The sequence below is a fragment of the Epinephelus moara genome, chromosome 24 (assembly GCF_006386435.1).
Source record: "Epinephelus moara isolate mb chromosome 24, YSFRI_EMoa_1.0, whole genome shotgun sequence".
NCBI classification, from domain to species: Eukaryota; Metazoa; Chordata; class Actinopteri; order Perciformes; family Serranidae; genus Epinephelus; species Epinephelus moara.
The window spans coordinates 22949449-22969990 of NC_065529.1; the positions used below are offsets into that span (position 1 = coordinate 22949449).

General features: G+C 41.8%; 3 protein-coding genes across 4 annotated transcripts; 2 read left to right on the forward strand and 1 right to left on the reverse strand.

The window, feature by feature from the left end:
- The first annotated feature begins 2040 nt into the window (after positions 1-2040).
- On the forward strand, positions 2041-8764 carry LOC126385847 (protein transport protein Sec61 subunit alpha-like 1). Its single transcript, XM_050037866.1, has 12 exons — positions 2041-2197; positions 3038-3105; positions 3205-3270; positions 3361-3439; positions 3676-3807; positions 3986-4095; positions 4567-4720; positions 4829-4989; positions 5111-5308; positions 7227-7418; positions 7506-7582; positions 7687-8764. Exons 1-12 carry the CDS (start codon positions 2191-2193, stop codon positions 7871-7873), a joined length of 1431 nt encoding a protein of 476 aa, XP_049893823.1. The 5' UTR covers positions 2041-2190; the 3' UTR covers positions 7874-8764.
- A 2129-nt stretch (positions 8765-10893) lies between these two features.
- Positions 10894-13327, forward strand: chchd4a (coiled-coil-helix-coiled-coil-helix domain containing 4a). Its single transcript, XM_050038743.1, has 3 exons — positions 10894-11075; positions 11516-11614; positions 11709-13327. The coding sequence occupies exons 1-3, from the start codon at positions 11054-11056 to the stop codon at positions 12083-12085; spliced, it is 498 nt and encodes a 165-aa protein (XP_049894700.1). The 5' UTR covers positions 10894-11053; the 3' UTR covers positions 12086-13327.
- A 143-nt stretch (positions 13328-13470) lies between these two features.
- si:dkey-202e22.2 (netrin-4) lies at positions 13471-20252 on the reverse strand. Of its 2 annotated transcripts, none has more exons than XM_050038742.1 (10): positions 19705-20252; positions 18674-19164; positions 17465-17785; positions 17088-17214; positions 16447-16635; positions 15985-16201; positions 15765-15892; positions 14987-15055; positions 14705-14875; positions 13471-14525 (listed from the first exon to the last, which is right to left on the reverse strand). In XM_050038742.1, the coding sequence occupies exons 1-10, from the start codon at positions 19793-19795 to the stop codon at positions 14389-14391; spliced, it is 1941 nt and encodes a 646-aa protein (XP_049894699.1). In that variant the 5' UTR covers positions 19796-20252; the 3' UTR covers positions 13471-14388. The 2 variants fall into 2 exon arrangements, with proteins under 2 accessions (XP_049894699.1, XP_049894698.1); XM_050038741.1 differs by having other exon boundaries at positions 19696-20252.
- Positions 20253-20542: the final 290 nt, after the last annotated feature.

Below are 20542 nucleotides of genomic sequence, written 5' to 3' on the forward strand. Positions count from 1 at the left end.
ATTATCTTTTTCAGATCATTAAAGCACTGCAGATTAAGTGGTAATATCTGGACAGCTCTGTCTTCATTACAACATAAGTGTGAGGCATTCAAAAATAGATTCCCACCAGCTAATAATAACTTCTGTTTAACATATCAAAGCTGAAGTCTTTCCATGACTGACAGGAATAATTGTACAGTAGATTCTGAATATAAAAGCAGAGACTGGAGGGAGTTTGTGTCATCCTCACCTCTGTGTGTGTGTGTGTGTGTGTGTGTGTGTNCACACACACACACACACACACACACACACACACACACACACACACACACACACACACACACACACACACACACACACACACAATGACTCACATGGCTAAATATCACCACTGGAACAACACTGAGCTCTAGTGGTGAGAACATCTCAAGAGAAACGATAATATGAGAAATTACTGAGAGTGCCTCAGGCTAGGGCTTGGCAATATAGCGATATTTTATCAGTATTGTGATACCAGACTTGTCTATAAATCATAATATCATAAGTGTTGTGTTTTCCTGTTTTAAAGCTGGATTACAACAATGTAATTTTCTGAACTTACCAGTTACCATTTAGCTGTTCTGTTGTTTAACACTTCATCATTACATCCACATAAGTGATGATTATTTATCTAAAATCTCATTGTGTAAATATTTTGTGAAAGCACAAATAGTAAGTCCTACAATACTGCTGCATTACTGATATTGAGGTATTTGGTCAAAAACATTGTGATACTTGATTTTCTCCATACTACCCAGCCCTCCTTCACAAATGTTTTTATTGGTAGGCTAGTACAAATGCATTATATTTTAAATCGGTAAGCTGATAACTTTAAAACTGCACAAAATAGTGGAGATCCTATCATCTTAAAAGTGGACATATTATATATTAGATGTCTTTAAAAAGAAGTCGAAAGAAGCAAAGTGGAAATACACAAACATATTAGCAGTACCTCTTCAAAACTGTTTTTAAATACAATACTTGACTTAGTCTGGTTACATTCCACCACTGCATATTTGCAGTTGTGGAGGAGATTTTGTTTGTTTGGTGTGTTTGTTTGTTTTGAATAATCATACCATACTCATCAGTTACACCTCTGCTTTTCATCTATTCTAGCAGGTGACCTGCATATGGACATACAATAGATTTTGTCGCCCTGATTGTGTAGCAGCATGACTATACAAAACTGAGATTAGATAGATAAATAAATAAATAATACAAAAGAAAAAGTAATTAATTTTCGGTTGTGTTGTGGAGCCCTTACATGGACGTATAAGATTTTGAATAATTTGAAGCTTTTTGCATATTATGCACTGCTGTGATTACAATTCTGTGTTACTTTTTCTTTTTTTTAATTTATGCACTTTTATTATTATTATTATTATTTTTATTATTTAAATTACTTATTTTCTTTTATTTTACTTTATTTTTTCTTGCCAGGGTTGGGGATATTATGCTTATTTCCTTTGTTGAAGTGTTACTGTTCATGTTTAATGTTTAAAATCTCAATATAAAAGATTGTTTAAAAAAGTCTGCTGTGTCCACACCCACTTGGAGAGCTCATATAAACCCCCTATAGAGCAGTACCCTATGTAATAACTTATAACACATGCATGATGAGATTGAAGATTGACTGGCCACTGGTGGTTACTTTATGACAGTTAAGTAGCAGCTGTCCTCCGTTAGTTTTTCAGCACACAGTTTTCTCTTGTCTTCATCCTTTCCTGGCCTGGTGCAGTACCCAACTAATTCATGCTGTATCGGTGCATCCAAGGCTCACAGGTCTTTCAAGGGCTCTTGCTCCAGTGTGGAGGGGTGTTTACACTGATCCGTCTGCAGTAGGGCGTCCTCTGCAGGATGGGAGAGCTCTTTGTTACAGGAGGCTACATTATAAGTGTTAAAGATTAAAACCGTGCGTTTTCCAGGTTGACTGTGTTTATTTATTTGTTTAAACAACGTGTCCTCTTGGTCAGGACGGTGCAGGGCCTGGCTGCAGTGTGCAGGGTGACGGCTCTGTGTGTCTCAGAGTAGTGACGTGTGTTAGCGGCTTGTCTGGTGACGTGTCTCTACTGCTCTCTCTTTTCTTACGGAGCGGCTGGATGGAGCCACACTGACTCCGCTGAGCACTCAAACTGGTACCAGTAACACGGCAGGAGTCGGCCTAAGGACACCATGGGGAGTACGTGACATTCTTCTCTTGTATACACGTGTTCAGGGTGGTGGAATAGACCTGCTGTCTTTTTTTATCTTCAACAATAGCGGATATAAAGCGTCCGTCGGCAAGCTAATTGGCTATGGCTAACCTTGGATAGGTTAACGCTAGGTGGCAAGTTGCAGCTAGCTTACAACTGGAGCTAGCGTTTATTTTAATTAAATTATGTCTCGCTGACAGTTGACAGTCGGAGCCAGTTTCTGACATCTTGCCTTCGTCTTTAAAATCGGTGCTTCCTCTTTTTGTGATTCACTGCACACTCGTTTTGTGATTGTAGCTAGTTAGCATCATGCTAGCTGTCTGTGCTGTGTAACCAGGGTGGTTTACTGTAAAGACAAGCTGATACTGGCTTCTTCTCCTTTTTTAAATGAGCATGTTGAAAGGTTTGCAATGTCAAATTGACTAGTGGAGTATCAGAGGATAATTCAGTGGCATGTGTTAAATCGCCTGCTGTCAAAGTCAATTTCAGTGATTGACACAGCTGATCAGCCACAAGAGGAAACACTCAGCAGCCAGGCGCTGCTAAATGACCAGCATTACACACCAGATACAAGTTACTGTCAACCTTGCTCAAGCTTATTTATTTATTTATTTTTTGGTCTCTGCAAAGATATTGCTGAGATAATACAGCTTGTTGCTGCACTGGCCAGTTGACCGCTGGCAGCTGTTTAGCCTGTTGGTAGTGCTGACGTAGCATCTACAGTAACCTTGTTTAAGAAGATCTGCATCAACTCAAGATGACTCGAATAAATGTGGTGTCAATGCAGTGTCTCTTATGTGTTTTAACCTGCTAATGTCTTTCTGCAGTTAAATTTTTGGAGGTCATCAAGCCGTTCTGTGCGGTCTTGCCAGAAATTCAGAAACCAGAAAGAAAGGTATGTTTAGGTCATTTTTAACATCAGTTGCATTATGTCCGCACTGTGCATGTATGAGTGGATATGACTGACTTCTGCTCCTTTTTTTAATCCTCACAGATTCAGTTTAGGGAAAAAGTACTATGGACCGCCATCACGCTATTCATCTTTCTGGTGTGCTGCCAGGTTAGTATCTGTTGATGTCAACCAACCTGCTGTTTATTTAGTGGTGATAGTGGTTTGTGACAGTGTTTTATATCTTTTTTCTTGATTCAGATTCCTCTCTTCGGCATCATGTCTTCAGATTCAGCAGATCCCTTCTACTGGATGAGAGTAATCTTGGCTTCCAACAGAGGTGCTTGAGTTGTATTTGTTAAACAGAGTTAATCATATGGTTCTTTGTGTCCTGTGCAGCTCCAACAAGTAGAAATAATCTAATTTCAGTGTTGTTATCAGACCTGACATAATCTTGTTATCAGATGTGATGAGTCAAAGGTCAACAGATGTAGGCCCGTGTGCTTTGTTTCTGATGCTGCTGCTTTTGTTGTACTAACTGAGACTTAAAGTGACACTAATGCTGTTCACCTCCAGGTACTCTGATGGAGCTGGGTATCTCACCCATTGTCACCTCAGGCCTTATTATGCAGCTGCTGGCTGGTGCCAAGATCATTGAGGTGGGAGACACTCCCAAGGACAGAGCTCTCTTCAACGGAGCTCAGAAATGTATGTCTACTACTTGCTGCATATGCTATCTTTAGAGCCTGTCAAGTACCTTTTGAAAACATGAAGGTTTTTTATTTGCCTTGAAGATAGCAGACACAATACACTGTTCAGTAACATCAGTAGTAGCTGTCCCTGCAAGACTGCCAATTGCAAATCATTTTTCTCTGTCTCTCTGCAGTGTTTGGAATGATCATCACCATTGGACAGGCCATTGTATATGTTATGACTGGCATGTATGGAGACCCTTCAGAGATGGGTGCTGGGATATGCTTGCTCATCATCATCCAGGTTAATAACAACTCTCTGTGCTGCTGTCCAGCATAATATGTGGAAATGTGTGGATGTAGAAGCAGAGACAGTATATTTCCAAGGTGTAGGCTCTCTGTCTGAAATAGTTTCTTCTTTCTTTCATTCAGGATTTTATTAACAATAGAAAAAACATTAATCTCCTGCTAAAATAACATTTGTCAGTCAAAATATTTAACTCACATTCTTTATAGCAGTCAGTCAACCTGGTTTAAATGTGTGAAGCACTTAGAGAATGAATATAAACCATGTTAGACATTATTTTCTTGTGGCAAGCAGACAATAAAGATGAGATTCTAATCATCTCCCTTCGTGAGATAGGCAAAAATCAGAAAATTCAAATGCTGACAGGTTCATTTGGACTGTCATTAGTGTTTGTTGTACACAGCTATTTCAAACAGCTTTTGGTCTGCTTGAATCGGATCTTTACAAACCTCCTGTCCATTTCTTCAGCTCTTTGTTGCAGGTCTTATTGTCTTGCTGCTGGATGAGCTGCTCCAGAAGGGCTATGGTCTGGGCTCGGGTATCTCTCTCTTCATTGCAACTAACATCTGTGAGACGATCGTGTGGAAGGCATTCAGCCCCACCACTGTCAACACGGGCAGAGGTATGGGCACTGGGGACGTACACATTTTTAAAGCTGACTGATGAAAAAGGAGATAAATCTTTATGTGTATTGTAATGGCTAACCCTGTGACTCCCGTTGTTTACCCAGGTACTGAGTTTGAGGGAGCCATCATTGCTCTCTTTCATCTCCTGGCCACCCGCACAGACAAGGTGCGTGCCCTGAGAGAGGCCTTCTACAGACAAAACCTGCCTAACCTCATGAACCTCATCGCCACCGTCTTCGTGTTTGCAGTGGTAATATACTTCCAGGTGAGCTTGCAACAGCAACTTAAGACATTCTAGTGTCTTACATGCTTTTATTGCACTGAAGGACGACATGTTTTGAAACAAATATCTGCTTACTGATTGCCACACTTTGTTACATCACCAGGGCTTCAGGGTGGACCTGCCCATCAAGTCAGCACGCTACCGTGGTCAGTACAACACCTACCCCATCAAACTGTTCTACACGTCCAACATCCCCATCATCCTGCAGTCTGCCCTGGTCTCCAATCTCTACGTAATATCTCAGATGCTCTCAACGCGTTTCAGTGGAAACTTCCTCGTCAACCTCCTGGGAACCTGGTCTGTAAGTATATATAATGGATGCTTGACCTCCAGCACATCAAGTCTCAGTCCTTGGAACATGTTTAGAGATCAGAACACTGTATCAAGGAATCTTGATTTGCCTGAAGAGGGTACAGTCAGGCGCCATCTCTTGTGTATTAGGCCCTGTCTACACATATACAGATATTTTTGAACACAAAAATGACTTCAAACACTTGCCAATGATAGCTGTCTTCCACAGTCTCTACTTGTCGCACTGATTGTTAAGTATACAGGCTAACGTAACCTTTTTAAAACACCTAGTGAAGATGTCGACACTGTTTATTCCCCTTCAATTTAAGGATGAGGAATCTCACTCAAAGATACAAGTGATGCCCTGGACATGTGAACGTTTTCTTTCCACTCCTCATTGACAACAATATCCAGGGTTTCCACGGTCATGAAAGACCTGGAAAAGTCATGGAATTTTTCTTATGTAGCTGACATAACATAGCTCTAATATGCGTCAATATCGCCAATGTTTTGTTTACCATCATGTATGTTTCTTCATTTTCTCCCCATTACTCTCATCATCTATGTGAGCTAGGTGAATTATATTTGAATAGAGTTTGAGTGTGATATGTTCAAAAACTTTGGGCAAGTTGGGCAAGAAAAAAACAATATATTATGGGTCCTTGAAATGTCATGGAAAAGTTTCGAAATTTAGTCCACAAAAATGTGTGGGGACCCTGAATATCTCTCTTGAAATTGTCCCAACATCTGCTGGTTCAACCAGGTCTGATCCAAAGATGTCTTTTCTGACAGACTTTAAACCACGGATGCTGAGGTGGACCAAATAACATTTGGTGCCACAGGTGGCTTTGTTCATCCTTGAAATGGTGCAGCAATGAAGAAGTCATTAGACCAAGCATTGCTGACAAAACGTTTGCTATTGTTGTTATTGTTTCTGGTGCATGCTAATTACACAAAGCAACAGTTGATGTGCACGGATTGAGGAGATGATGTCATCATTTCCTAAACGCTCTGTTTTAAATGTCCATATGGATACAGAGCTTCTCATTCATTCATTATCTGTAACAACTTATCCTGCTGAAGCCTATCACAGATGTCATTGGGTGAGAGGCAGGGTACACACTGGACAGGTCGCCAGACTATCATAGGGCTGACACACAGAGACAGACAACCATTCATGCTTACATTCACACCTACAGGCAATTTAAAGTCCTCAGTTAACCTATACTCTTTGGACTGTGGGAGGAAGCCGGAGAACCTTGAGAAAACCCATGCTGACACAGGGAGAACATGCGAACTCTGCACACACTCTTGCTGCAATGCGCTAGTGCTAACCACTGCACCACTGTTCTCTCCAATAAGTTCAAATACCGCTTCGTAAACAGAAATAGATTTGAAAGACAAAGCCAAAGGACCCAGATCTGACAGTTCCCCAAATAACTGTTGCCTTTCACTTCTGTATTTGTTACAAGAGAACATTAGGTGTTTGACTGTTTCTAACTCTCCACACTGACACAGACCATTTGGATGCTTGCCTATGACTTTCAAATAGCTGTCTGAACCACAGTGACCCGGTCTCAGCCAAGTTAGAACAACATCATCCCTTCTTCCAGAATTAATTATCTATCTCTCCTTTTTAACAGAGGGCTGCAGAGAGAAGTAACGTCTGCCCCTTTGCTCTTCTTTCCTCCACTGTTTTTGCCACTGAATGAGCTGCCCTTGAAAGCAACTGCAGTTTTGAAAACTCTGCACCTTAGAAAGCATTTTAAAATTCTCGGTTTTAAGGGCCTAAAACTCCGTTTGTGTGGACAAGAGGCCAAAACATGGGGGAAAATATCTGTTTTCAAACATATCTGTGCACATGTAGATGGGGTCTTAGTTAGTCAAAGAAATGCAGCATCTGACTTACAAAATCTTTTTCTTTTTAGGACACCTCGACTGGTGGACCAGCTCGGGCCTACCCAGTGGGCGGTCTCTGCTACTACCTGTCACCTCCAGAGTCGTTTGGTTCTGTCCTGGACGACCCGGTTCATGCTGTTATCTACATTGTCTTCATGCTTGGCTCCTGCGCCTTCTTCTCCAAGACCTGGATTGAGGTTTCAGGATCCTCTGCCAAAGATGTAAGTCTGTGTTTATGCAAGCATTTTCCACTTGCTTTGTGTCAGTCCCACATGAAATTAACCCAGGTATATCACTTTGTGTGTCAGGTGGCGAAGCAGCTGAAGGAGCAACAGATGGTAATGAGGGGACATAGGGAGACCTCTATGGTGCATGAGCTTAACAGGTACAAAGCAAACTTGCAAACAGGATTCATGTTTGTTACTTGCAGCATATGGAAAGTTGTTCTTCAGAATATTTATGTATTAATAATGGATTTACAATTCACAGGTACATCCCCACAGCTGCTGCCTTCGGTGGCCTCTGCATAGGAGGGCTGTCCGTCATGGCTGACTTCCTGGGTGCCATCGGTTCGGGGACAGGAATTCTCTTGGCTGTGACCATCATCTACCAGTACTTTGAAATCTTTGTAAAGGAGCAGAGTGAAGTCGGCAGCATGGGAGCGCTGCTCTTCTAGAAAATACCAACCTTCTGACACACATCAGACGCAAAGCATTCATCCCCCCATCATGTTTTTTATTTTGCATTTTTTTTGCAATTCGCACAATCACTACATTTTGCAGCTGGGATAGGTAATTTTCTCCACCGCCTGTGTTTTCCACCATTACCTCTCTAGCATGACAATGCTGAGAAAACCGTTTCGGTTACTCCCAGCGCTGAGCATAGTATTGTGTGTCATCAGTCCTTTACCTCCAATAGCTTTTACCCATCTCTCTGCAGGCTGCCTAAGTCCCCACTGACTGTCTCATCAGCTGAAGAATGCCTAAAAGCACACACGTGTGGGGTGCTGTCTCTGACTTACCTCAGGCATTGTTCATTGCAGCATGTTCAAGGAACACTAAGACAGCGACAATGTGTTAGTGCTTATTTTGAGCTGGAAGCACTGCCTGGACATTTTGGGGGAGCTGAAAGAAAGCCATGTCATGTTCATCACAGGTAGCAATCACACTTGAGGTTTCTGGGGGCCTATGGTAAGGATGTGAAAAGTATGAATAAAAAATGCTTGTACTCCTGATAAGGTTTCTGGTAATCTCAGACAAGCTGTTGGTGGTTTTTATTTACCTTTATTTTGATATTTTAAATGATGGACTATGTTTATATTCACTCTGGTCTTATGTAGGGCACAGCGTTTGTCCTCTGTCTCTGGGTCCTCAAAGGAAAGTGTTTGTCTGTGTGTCATCATGCTCTTTTATTCCCAGACTGAATCGCTGCACAAAATACTGCCGAGATGGTCGGGATGAGGGTGGGTTTGATAGGGACGAAAGGGGGTTTCATTTTGGTTTTTACTTTATGTAACAGACATAATTGTGTTATTAAAAAAAAAAACAGGATTTTTTTTTCCAACAAACTTGACATTGTGTTTTGATTCCTATTGTCTACTTGTGTCCTTGCATGTTCTGTGACCACTACAGGATAGTATTTGTGGGTCAAATTATGAAGAATAACATCATAGCATAGCAACTGAGTGTCTTAGGGCACATTATTAAAAAGTTACAGCTGGATTTGGCACCAAAGGACAGGGCTGAAAATATGTTTTTTGTCCACCTGCCTCTGCTAAAGGGCAATAAGACGAACTTCCAGCAACAAGCTTTGACATAGTTATGAACTTCCTAAGGCTGTCAGTTTGATAATAGCCTCTAGAGTTGAGACAAGTTTATGTCCAACAAGCTTTGATCTATAACTTGATTGTAGTTTAATTCAGTTTGTGTGCTTTTAATGACTTACCTTCCACTAGAGGTCACTGTGTGAGGTTTAAAATGAGCTTACATCCCATAGTAAAGAGTAAAATATAAATATAAGGGGAGATTTTGCTGTTGTAACTGTACAGTGGGNTCTCTCATAGTTGAAGTGTACCTCTGATGAAAATTACAGACCTCTCTCATCTTTCTAAGTAGGAGAACTTGCAAAATCAGTGGCTGACTAAATACTTTTTTGCCCCACTGTATGTGTGTGGGTCTTCTCTCATTACATCAGATGTTGCGTAATAGAGCTTTATTGTGACAATGAAACAAGGATAGAATAGAAATCACTTCATGACCAATCAGAAGTCCAGTCACCTATGACTATTAAATATTTCTATATATCCTATAATCTGCAGATTGAATGTCACCAAACATAAGTTAAGAGGCAGTGCGCTGACGGATATTTATGCTTTGTCGTTAACCATTTTGTCCCCAAGTTAACTTTTCCATCTGCTAGCTCTTTATGTGAAAAACTGGGGCCTTGCAGCTCTGAGACTGTAGGACGTGTGAGCTTGGTTATTATCTGTAGTTTGTCATGCACACCAGTGAGGCAGAAATTAATCACCTCCTCAGGGATGGAGCAGACAAAAACAAAAAACTGTCCTCTGATTGCTTTGGTCGAGAGTGGTACAGAGATCATTTCAAGGGGTTTATCATGACTCACAAGGTGATGTGACTGCAACAGAGCTGAAAACAGAAGGAAACTTGATAAGTTAAAATAAAAATGGCAGATTATTGTTACATTTATTTGCAAATTCAGATTATTTAAAATGATTCACTACCTATTTTGATTTTACTTTTATAAAAAATAATCTAGGAATATCTATAAATGTCTTGTAGTCATTTTCTTCTGCTTATTTATTTTAATATTTATTTACTGATTTCTCTATTTAAGAAACAACGGTGCATTAACATGTACACACAAAACTGTCCGTTGAGGCCACTTTTTGTGGTCCCATAGTGCTGTAGTTCCTGATATAAAAGTCCAAAATCCAGTTGTAGTCTCTTCTTGTGAATGTGGAATTTTATATATCAATAATAGAATTACATTTTCCCACTTCATTACCTTTAAATTACAGCAAAATATCTCTGTCCTACAATTGAATTGTCTGTCCACTTTTCCATCTTAAATAATGTTGAACATCCACCCAAAATATTCCGGTACACATACGGGAATAAAACAAATGACATAAAGTGGGCTACAAGAATATTCAACATCTATCCTAAATCTCTCCAGTGTCTTCTTTTTTGCTGGATAGATTTGATGCAACATTTTTAAGGTATACCCTTTTGTTTTTATTGACAAAATGAGCATGTACAAAAAAATCATTAATGACAAAACATGTAGAAAAGTCCATGTAGAGATGACAAGTGTATGTGAAGAGTATGAATAACATTAGGCCTATTTCAAGACAATGACATCAAAGTAAACAAACAAACAGCCCAAAAAATTGCATAATTTTCCAACAACTTGATTTTTTTTTATTATTATATCTATAAAGAAATTTAAAAAAAGAAAGAAAGAAAAAGAATTAGCAGGGCTTACAAGCATACAAAAAAGGGGGGAAGAGGATTGGGAGGAAAATGCGTAATTTTGTAAAAGCTTGACTTTTTATTTGTTTCTTTGTTTGTTATTATATTTATATATTATTCAAATTAATAATTTTAAATATTTTTTATATTTTTTGGGGTTATATTTATTTATTAATTTATGTATCTTTTCAAAAAGACCGGGTGACGTCATTATCGTGCGCCGACATGTGACCCAGGTCAGAGGCTGTCGGACGCCGGGTGGCTTGTCAAATGAGATCCCTGCAGTTGTTAAGTAATTCCTGTCACACCGGTCATCTCTTACCACAGACGGCGAGACTCGACGGACTCGAACAGCGGCAGACATGTCGTACTGCAGGCAGGAGGGTAACTACACTCTCCTTTCATTCATTTACACTCAGCGGCGGGGCAATGTCACCGAGCGAGCCACCATGCTAGGCTAACTTTCCAGACACAGCGTCGACTTACCGCAGATCACAGCAGGTTAGCTTCGTGGCTAGCTGCGAGTAAGGCTCCGGCAACAGTACAGTGAGGTTTATAATAGGGGCTGGCTTTGTAATGACGTGATGCACAGGTCGCTGTCGTCAGTTCATACGTAAGTTACAAACTGAGTGAAACGTCATGTCTGATCCTGGTGGTGTGACGTTACTGTCAGGGCTACCAAACGGCACAGCAGGTTAACTCAAGTCAAAGATGGTGGCATACTGGTCCTTTAAGAGTCGCCATCAACCACACAGTACAGCTTTACTCCTCCAGGTTTTTTCTTTATGTTAACCTGTGATGTTGTTTGTGTTTTTGTCTTATAGGTAAAGATCGCATCATCTTTGTGACCAAGGAGGACCATGAGGCACCCAGCAATGCTGAGCTCATTGCAGATGACCCCAATGATCCTTATGAGGAGCAGGGTGAGTCACTCTAGTGGACCTGACCTCCAAACATGTCTTACCTCATAACGGTTTTCTACTAACTTTGGTTTTTGCTGCTTCTCTGTTTCTTTAGGTCTGATCCTCCCAAATGGTGACATCAACTGGAACTGCCCGTGTCTGGGCGGCATGGCCAGTGGACCGTGCGGCTCTCAGTTCAAGGATGCATTTTCCTGCTTCCACTACAGTAAGGAAGAGGTGAAGGGCTCCGAGTGCATCGACCAGTTCCGCGGCATGCAGGAGTGCATGCAGAGGTACCCTGAGCTCTATCCTCAGGAGGAGGATAAAGAAAGCTCCTCCCAAGCAGAGTCCGGCTCTGGATCTGTCTCCACCGCCCCGCCTGAGGGCTCTGCCTCACCTCCTGAAACTGACTCTACCGCTGCCACTTCAACATCCGAGTCTGCTGCCTCGTCTGACAGCACGGCGCCGACAGACAACCAGACTGCCAGCTAAGGTCCATCAGTTGTCATTCAGGCTTCTCTGTGTGCAAGCACTGCCCAGCATAACTGACTCTCCATGAGGAGCTGTGTTCGGTCTCTCCTCCTGTCTAAGCCTGCAGAGAGGAGCTCACTGACACAGCTCTGACACTCACAGGCGATATTTACATCAGAGCAGGACTTTGTGAATGCTGAGAAACGTAGCGTATGTACAGACATATAGGCTGCTTTGTTTGCTGAGCACTCAGAAAATCATTGAATAATATGATTTGATGACAGCAGGCTGAGCCACTCGCTGCAGGGACATTGGCTGAAAGACTCACTGTATATGCAATAGAAATTTAATTTGCGTGTTCTCAATCAGAAGAGCTTCATTATGCGTGTTGTCTCTGTTAATGTCGGCTGGTCAGGAATACCACTTAGCACTGATTTATTACTAATCAATGTGACAGAAATCTAAGCAGTAATCAGTAGATTTATTGATTTGAGCAATTTAACAGTTTCATCCCTTTTGCTTTCATCACTTGAGAGACCAAACAAAGGTAACTGGTAAGAAACCAAGGTTACTGTGGGGCTGGGTATCAGTACGAGATACTTGTAAGCTAGTGACCAAAATAACACAGTACCAAGTACTATTGAAACTTCTCCAGTCAAATGATACCTGCACTCGATATTTTTTGAACCCAGATCAGGGAAAAATGACTATTTGTGTAGTGTTGATCACAACGAATCACTGCAAGAGTTCTTCAATTTAATGCAATGTGTGATTGGCCCACTACCACAGCAGCTACAACCTATACAGTCTGTGGTGTGGTGAAGTCGAGTGCGGTGTATTTGACAGTCGAATGAGGTGCTCTAGTGGTATCGGTATAACTTTAAAGGTACTGGTATGGGTACAGTAATTTTCTAAATGATACCCAGTCCTAATGGTTACAGCTTCTGTTCAGTAAACATTACATCAAGAGATGTTTTTAGCTGTTTGTCGACATCTTGTAGAAATGTCACGGTCTCCATCTCTATCTACATCCGGTGCTGTATGAACAGTGGTCATCATGTTTAATTGACACTGTATCTGGCCTAGACCAAAGTGGTGTGTCACCTTTAACTGTCACTGCATAAATGTTTCATTGTCTTTACACTGTGTAGAGAGTCTCCACTTGGATGCTGTGATCACCATTCAGTGACATTCAGGCCTTAAAAGACTTGATGGGTTTGTCTCAAATGTGTCCAAATTAAAATAATCATTGAACAGTTTAAATTACATCTTTTTTTTTGTTCCTTTAAAGTCAAACACAAAACCACACAACGATTTTCTTTTTTGCATGTTCAAACTCGTGGGTGTGGACGTGAGCTTTTTCTCACTGAGACTGCTGAGAAGATTTACAGGTTGAGAAGATAAACGTGCAACCGTGTGTATCATGTCAGAACCACACTGGCATATTTTACATTCTTCACTTATCTCATTACATTGCCTTTGTGTTGGTAACATTATAGTTTCATAGCATTTCATTCAATCTGAATTATACAGGTTGAGCTTTCAAGATGTGTTATATTTACTAGCCATAAGAAAAGTTATATTATTTTTTTGATTTTTATTATTTAAAAAAACCCTTTGAGATATGTTTTATGACACAAAAACGCTCTGCTAGGTGTAATAAGTTGTCTTTTTGTGTCCACAAAACAGTTCAGTTACCTCAAAAATTAAATATGTTCAAAATTATATCTACTCCTTTTCCCTTGTGGAAAAATCCCAAATCTACAAATATTCAATTTTTTGTGCCTCAAAGTTTTAACTGCTGTACACAAGATGTCTCTCACTTCACTAAAAAAAGGTCCGTTCTCAGTGTTTGGACCCTGGAAGTTTAAATTTCCATATAACTCGGCATAGTGAAACTCAAACATCCCGGTGAAGTAACAATAAGCAAAATGGGACTTTAGGAAACCCAGTCGGACATTCAGAGAGCTAAAATTCAAAAGTTTTGCCCATAGCATAATTTTATATAGCTACGGCTACCGTAATCTTTTGTACAACCGAAAGAGGAGATAAAACATTGAATCAGAGATTTCTTCACTCAGATCGTAACACATCCAGGTATTTATTTCAGTCTTTATTTTGTGTCGAGCGCTCACACATTGTGAGTACCTTCCTTCAATATTGTGACCCAGACTGATGATGAGTTTGACTCGTGGATCATTTCTTCCTGGTGACAGGGCATGTTGTCCGGTGATTTCTCAGTCCCCTTTCTGAATTGTCCACTGACTCAAACTGCCTTGTGAAATCCTCTAAAGTCTGCCCCGCCTTTTCTTGGATCATATGGTTCATGGACATCCATTCCTCAGGCCCTCTGATACAAGAAGACCAAGTCGGGGTGTCCATGGGACCACCACACTCTGCATGGTAACCAGCAGACGGCCTGTCCTGGCCTCCTCTGGGCCTGCCAGCAGGTACTCCATACCTGATGAGAAGGGTAAGACATTATTTCATTCAATCTAAAAACAAATCATCTCTTTGGTCCTCTTGAATACTCATCTTTTCATGATAAAAGTCTCTTAAATAAAACCATGAACTGAATATTCCTGTGTTTAACGTACATCACATATTCCTTTTCTTTGTCATGTTTGGGCCTTATCTTACCTGGGTTAAGGATAGGACAGGTGCAGCCACGGCTGGTCCAGGACAGAGGATAGATGCTGATGGTCCCCAGGGAGAGCGCCACTTGGCCTGATTGAAGGACCTTGCGAACTTTGACCTGCACTTCTGCGTGACTGCCTTTGTCATGAGCAGACAGCACACTGGCTTTGATCACTGTCATGGACCACACAGAAAAAACATAAGGAGACATTTCAAAGCAAGTATAGTAGATCTCAGTTTATCAAACCAATTTTAAACAAGTGAAAATTGCACATTATTTCTTACCATAATCATGTTTGGCCTTACAGAGGTCAGACGCACTTCTCAGCTTTCTCTCCTTACAGCTACACTTTCCTGTGTGCAGACATTCAGTTATGCTCCAATCCACTTTTATTTCCATAATTACACAATATGAAACACTATCATCCCACAATTTTAAGTCTTACAATGCAGATGAACATCACAGTTAAAGGTTTTTGCCACTGACAGATTGTTCAGATTGTTATTATAAATATCTGACAACATTGTGGAAAGGATCCCTACAGAGGTCATGCTTTTTGCTAAAGAGTAAGATCCATTTCATTTAACTAGAAACAGGCCAACAATTGCTATCACCAAACTCACCACACTCCATTTAAATAAACAGTAATTTTAACATCATAAAACACACATCAGTCAATGCTGAAAGGAACAAAACAAAACTAACAAAACCATCTTGGTTTGTCTTCCCACTGTGCCAACAATCACCAACTCTGGTTTGGTTAAAATAAACCCTTAATTCACTCAGTTAGATGTGAAACGATACTGGCTTTATACACGCTAAAATTACTGTTTATTTAAATGGAGTCTGGTCTGTTTGGCGATAGCAATTACAGGGCGGTTTCTGGTTAAACAAAAAGGATTACTTACTTTTAAACAAAAGGTCTGTCTTTGTAAGGATGCTTTCCATAATGTTGTCAGACACTTAGAATAACAATTTGAGACTGTCAGTGGCAAAAACAAACACTTTTAGTGATGTTACTCTTTAATTAGAAACACATCAGTAAGTTGTTACAACACTCACCAGTGTAATGCAGAGCAGAGACTGCAAGCTCCTTCGACCACTGTACATCTTCTTCTATTGTGAACATGTGATCCAGATCAGGGATTTTTCCACCAATGGGCACATTGAACACTTGATTATTTGAGTAGCTGCAAAAGTGGAATTGAGAGATCACTGTTAACAATCAATTTTAGCTTCTGTGTAAATGTGTAAAGAATGTGGTCATGAGTGAAGTGTATACCTGCTTAGACACTGCCCAGTGGTTGGATCACAGCTGTGAGGGCAGACACAGGGTTTACAGCCCTCCTCTCCAAAACCCCAATAGCCAGGCAGGCAGTGGCTGCAGCTTGTGCCGCCCACACCAGGCTTGCAGTGGCACTGCCCGCTTCTAGGGTGGCACCAGTGTCCCTCCTCTCCAGCACGAGGAGGCAAAGAGCCCTGTGGATCACACCAGCAGCCTGAGAAGCAGAGACACAAATACAGTTGTGTACGCTGCTGAAACATTTGGTGTCAAATTATGAATTTACAAACATGTTCCAGCAGATGGAGCTGTATTATGGTTCTTTTTCATTTTTCCCACAACCCTCCCTGACTTCAAATTATTCCACTTAGATCAAATCAGTCATTAAACCTCCTTTTACTTTGCTTTTCTGATGGGTTGAAAACACATGAGCCAATCTCACGCCAGCTCTGAGTCCCTTACGTGTGCAGGCATGGGGGGAGTTGAGTGGCAGGGATGGGTGGCGGTGGTAGCCGTGGCGACAGCGCTGGCACCTGCGCCCGACAGTGTTGTGTCTGCAGTCATCACAAACGCCCCCACTGGTACCGCCGGAAGAAAGCCATGCCCGCTGAGAGAAGTGACAGCTATCTGCGTGACCGTGGCACTGGCACTCTGAAGTCACAGCGATCAGAGAGATGAGAGAGAGACAATGTGAGGACATCAGGATGGAGAGGAGAGAGAAAGCAAACAGGGATCATGGGTAATGGGCAAAGTCTGTGTTAGATTTTTGTTGTCAAAATGATTTGCAACCTGTGCTGACATACAGAACAAAATTTAAAGAGTATAGACCTGTAAGGAGAACCAGGGTCCAAGCACCCAGACAACTTAGAGCCAAGTGTGCACTGACTTCATGTGACCAGCAGTATGAGGAAATTTCTGAATAGGTCTTAAAAAGCTGCTTTAATATGTTTTTGTTTGTATGCTTTGGGCCTTGATTATGTATTTAAAACTCGGCTATATAGAGCCTTAAAAAGTATTTTATATACTGCAAATCTCCCCTTCATCTCTGGCTTTGTCTCTGTCAGTAAGATGAGCGTCGTGCAGTCCTGCTGGTGGTCACTTACTCTGGCACGGGTTGGACTCCCCGCTGCTGCTGTTGGCAGGTCTCCAGGGACGATCATTGTAGAGCAGAGCACACTTCTCACAGTGATCCCCCGCTGTGTGGTGAGTACACAGGCACCTACCGGACACCTGGAAAACACATCTGGAGCTGCTCAGTTACCTCACCTACACGAGCAGACGTTAGACACCTGCTGTCTGGAGTCAGCTATAAAATACATCCAGGCAGGTGGTGTAAAGAGTAAATCGAGCTATTTAAATCTCTTTAACTGGCGATTTTTCCATCAGCAAGTACATTTAACATCTGGACCTAACATCCTGACATGTGTGTTATACAAGACTGTAATAGAACACAGGCCAACATACAGGAAAAGCCACTCACCATGTTGCTGTCCTGTCTAGTGTCTTGGCTGTTGTTGTGTGGTACACAATACTCAGCATGTCCATGGCACAGGCACGTCCCTCTGGCTAGTAAAGTATAAATAGCATAAGGTGCTGAGTCTGGGCTTTCTGCGGTGGATAAGGAAGTCAGAGCTGAGGCTGTGTGGCTTGTCCATTCTGCAGGGGGATTTGGAGGTGCCGGACAGCTCTGAGGTTTTAGCAGTCTGATGCGGAGGTTAGTGAGGGTGAGGCGGGCGAGGGCCTCTGGACTGTAAGCATCCAGTGCTTTAGCACTGTTGGGGTCTAGTGTCCGTAATATGACCTGGGAGGAGGAACAGAGAGCTAGTCAGCACCGAATCAAAATTATGGATCCTCTAGAAGATAATACATTACATGTAGGGCTGCAACAATCCATCAATTAATCAATTAGTTGTCAACTATTTAGGTAGTTAAGATTGCAGCTCGTTAAATGGAAATATTCCCTGGTTTCTTCACTCCTCTGTGACAGTAAACTGAATATCTTTGGGTTGTGGACAAAACAAGACATTTAAAGACATCTTGGGCTTTGTAAAACACCATTTCTGACATTTTATAGGCCAAAGTTATTTATTGAGAAAATAACTGACAGATTAATTTACATTTAAATAATTGTTAGTCGTAGTACATCTTTGTGCATATTTCAGGTGGGGCCCCTCTGTCCTTTACAAAGTTCAGGCTTAAATCTAAATGTGACCTTGAACAACCTGCCTGAGGAGATAAAGCATCACAGAATCTGTGACTTCTTTAAAATCACCTCTGAAAACCCAATTTTCTAGACTTGCTTTTATGTGATGTCATCTTTTTTATAGCTTTTATTATTTCTATTTGTATGTGTTCTATTGACATGATGTGTGTGAAGATTCTCAGTCATCCAGGTCATGATAATCATAAGTGCTATATCGTAGGCAGCTGGACTTGCTTGAGTTTCTTGGAGACATTTCGCCTCTCATCCAAGAAGCTTCTTCAGTTCTGGATTGACATTTTTGCTTGTTTTGTCTTCATGTTTTAACCCTATCTTAACTTTAACTCAGTGTAGTCTTGCTTTTGTTTGGCCTTACTGTTTAGCTTTCTGTTGTTCAAGTGCCTTCTAAGTGTGTCTTATATTTTGCCTGTCAAAGCACTCTGTTTTTAAAGGTGCCGTATAAATAAAGTTATTATTATGTTCTCTTACCTCCCCCCCTCTGCAGGGTGTAGCACTGGTATACCGAGATGTACACAGCGAGCCTGGCTGAGTAAAATCATCAGGCAAACCAAACTCCGCGCTGCAATTGTGTGCAAAGAGCTTAAGAGCTTCCCACGTCTTTCCAAAGTCAGCTGAGCGCTCGATGACCATGGCAGCAGGCCGCGGTGACCTGAACACCAAAACAACGTGGGACAGACAGAACTGTGTTTCCAGGTCCAACCGGATCTCATCCTGCTGCTCCTGTGTGGTGGACCCTGCACCTGATGCCCACCAGGTATCTGGATGCAGGAAAGGGTCATCGGTCATGTGAGCAGATGGGTGGGTGTCCTTGGGGCAGGGGTGGGGAGTCACAGGAGGATGGGGGCAAGGGCTGTGGTGGGAGGAGCTGTTCTCACAGCAGCTTGAGTGGGTGAGGAGGGTCCTGCCACTCGCCAGGTTTCCAATGGGTGGACTGCAGGCATGGTCCACACATCTGGAAACTGAGACAAAGGGTGATGGAGAGTCTGTTAGAGTCTTATCATATAGCAGAGTATATTATATAACACAGGTCAGTGCTTTTGCAGTATATCTGGTGACAGAGAGGCATTCAAAAAAGAACAAGCACTTTCCAGCTCTGACATCATGGACCAAGTTCTCTTCGTTGTGTTTGCCATGAATATTTAATTTCCCTGACCACTGTGCCACTGCTGCTTGCTCTGATGTGACACAGAATCCTGCTCTTTCCCCTTTGGACAGCTTTATTACTCTCAGGTTACAGATGGCAAGACACAACCAGCTATACTATCAAATTTATTCATTTACATGTATGGATGGCCTTCACTTTATTTTAGAACATGCAAAAAAATAAGCAAATAAAATGTCCCCTGCAATTTAAGAACCGTGGTCACCAGGTCATCAATTTCTTGGACATTTAACGCAGCTGTGTCACATAACAGTCTGCCTAATCGTTCAGCCAGAATGACTCAAGTGATTCAGAGAAAGAGCATCAACAACAACAGATGGTGACGCACCGTCCTCACCTGCTCCGCTCCTCGTCACAATCAACAGCAGCCAGCAGAGCGCCACCAGCATTTGATGTTGACCTTTCCAAACCATGCTAAACCCTCTCATCCTTGCTTCTGCTGTGCTCACAACATACACGGTGCGATAAACGCCTTCCAGTAGAGATTGGTCCCAACATTATGTTTAGCGAACAAGCGCATTTCCCTGCCAATTACGCAATGCGCAAAGATGAATCCAAGAGTATTGTTTTCTGATATTGGAAGAAATCCTTGATGAAGTTCAAAGCATCCTCAGGAACAGCTCCCACTGACGGAAGATTGTGCGTCCCCTTTGCAGCAAAAGATGGATCATTGGTTAGTCCATAAGGGAATGTTACTAATTTCCATTTGACAGATGTTTCCATTATCCATTGTGCGCAATAAAAAGTGATTGAAATGAAAATGATTGGCTCTTTTATATGCTAATTAATTTATGTAATTGTTTTAATTAATTCACAGCCAATCTGAGAGCTCTGTGTCGCAGTCAGGTCCAGCGCTCTATGCGTTTACGCACAGAAGAGGAGTGTGCGCTCTATTTATCCAAGGTCCTCCCCGCCCACACACATGCATCTCTCTCTCACACACACACACACACACACACACACACACACACACACACACACCGTGAAGACTGTAACAACACTAAACCAAGACTACCCTGGACTGAGAAGGTACATTTTTCCCTCCTCTCTGGCCGACTTTCATCCATTGGGATTCCGCGCAGGGGAGGACAGACCTGCGACTTGCACGGGCTCGTCAACTCAGTTAATGTGAACCAGCCGCACAGCGCATACCAGCTAAACCAGGTCCCTCCACT

What these genes read in the sequence shown, in the direction of transcription:
- chchd4a (XM_050038743.1), top strand. Translation starts at nt 11,054, where the DNA reads ATGTCGTACTGCAGGCAGGAGG. An exon ending in GTCGTACTGCAGGCAGGAGG is followed by an intron (nt 11,076 to 11,515) that starts GTAACTACACTC and finishes TTTGTCTTATAG; the next exon opens with GTAAAGATCGCATCATCTTT. An exon ending in TGATCCTTATGAGGAGCAGG is followed by an intron (nt 11,615 to 11,708) that starts GTGAGTCACTCT and finishes CTGTTTCTTTAG; the next exon opens with GTCTGATCCTCCCAAATGGT.
- si:dkey-202e22.2 (XM_050038741.1), bottom strand. Translation starts at nt 19,795, where the DNA reads ATGAGAGGGTTTAGCATGGTTTGGAAAGGTCAACATCAAATGCTGGTG. An exon ending in CTCTGCTCTGCATTACACTG is followed by an intron (nt 15,056 to 15,764) that starts GTGAGTGTTGTA and finishes GTCTGCACACAG; the next exon opens with GAAAGTGTAGCTGTAAGGAG. An exon ending in TAAGGCCAAACATGATTATG is followed by an intron (nt 14,876 to 14,986) that starts GTAAGAAATAAT and finishes GGTCCATGACAG; the next exon opens with TGATCAAAGCCAGTGTGCTG.
- LOC126385847 (XM_050037866.1), top strand. An exon ending in TCTTTCTGGTGTGCTGCCAG is followed by an intron (nt 3,271 to 3,360) that starts GTTAGTATCTGT and finishes TTCTTGATTCAG; the next exon opens with ATTCCTCTCTTCGGCATCAT. An exon ending in CAGGATCCTCTGCCAAAGAT is followed by an intron (nt 7,419 to 7,505) that starts GTAAGTCTGTGT and finishes TTTGTGTGTCAG; the next exon opens with GTGGCGAAGCAGCTGAAGGA.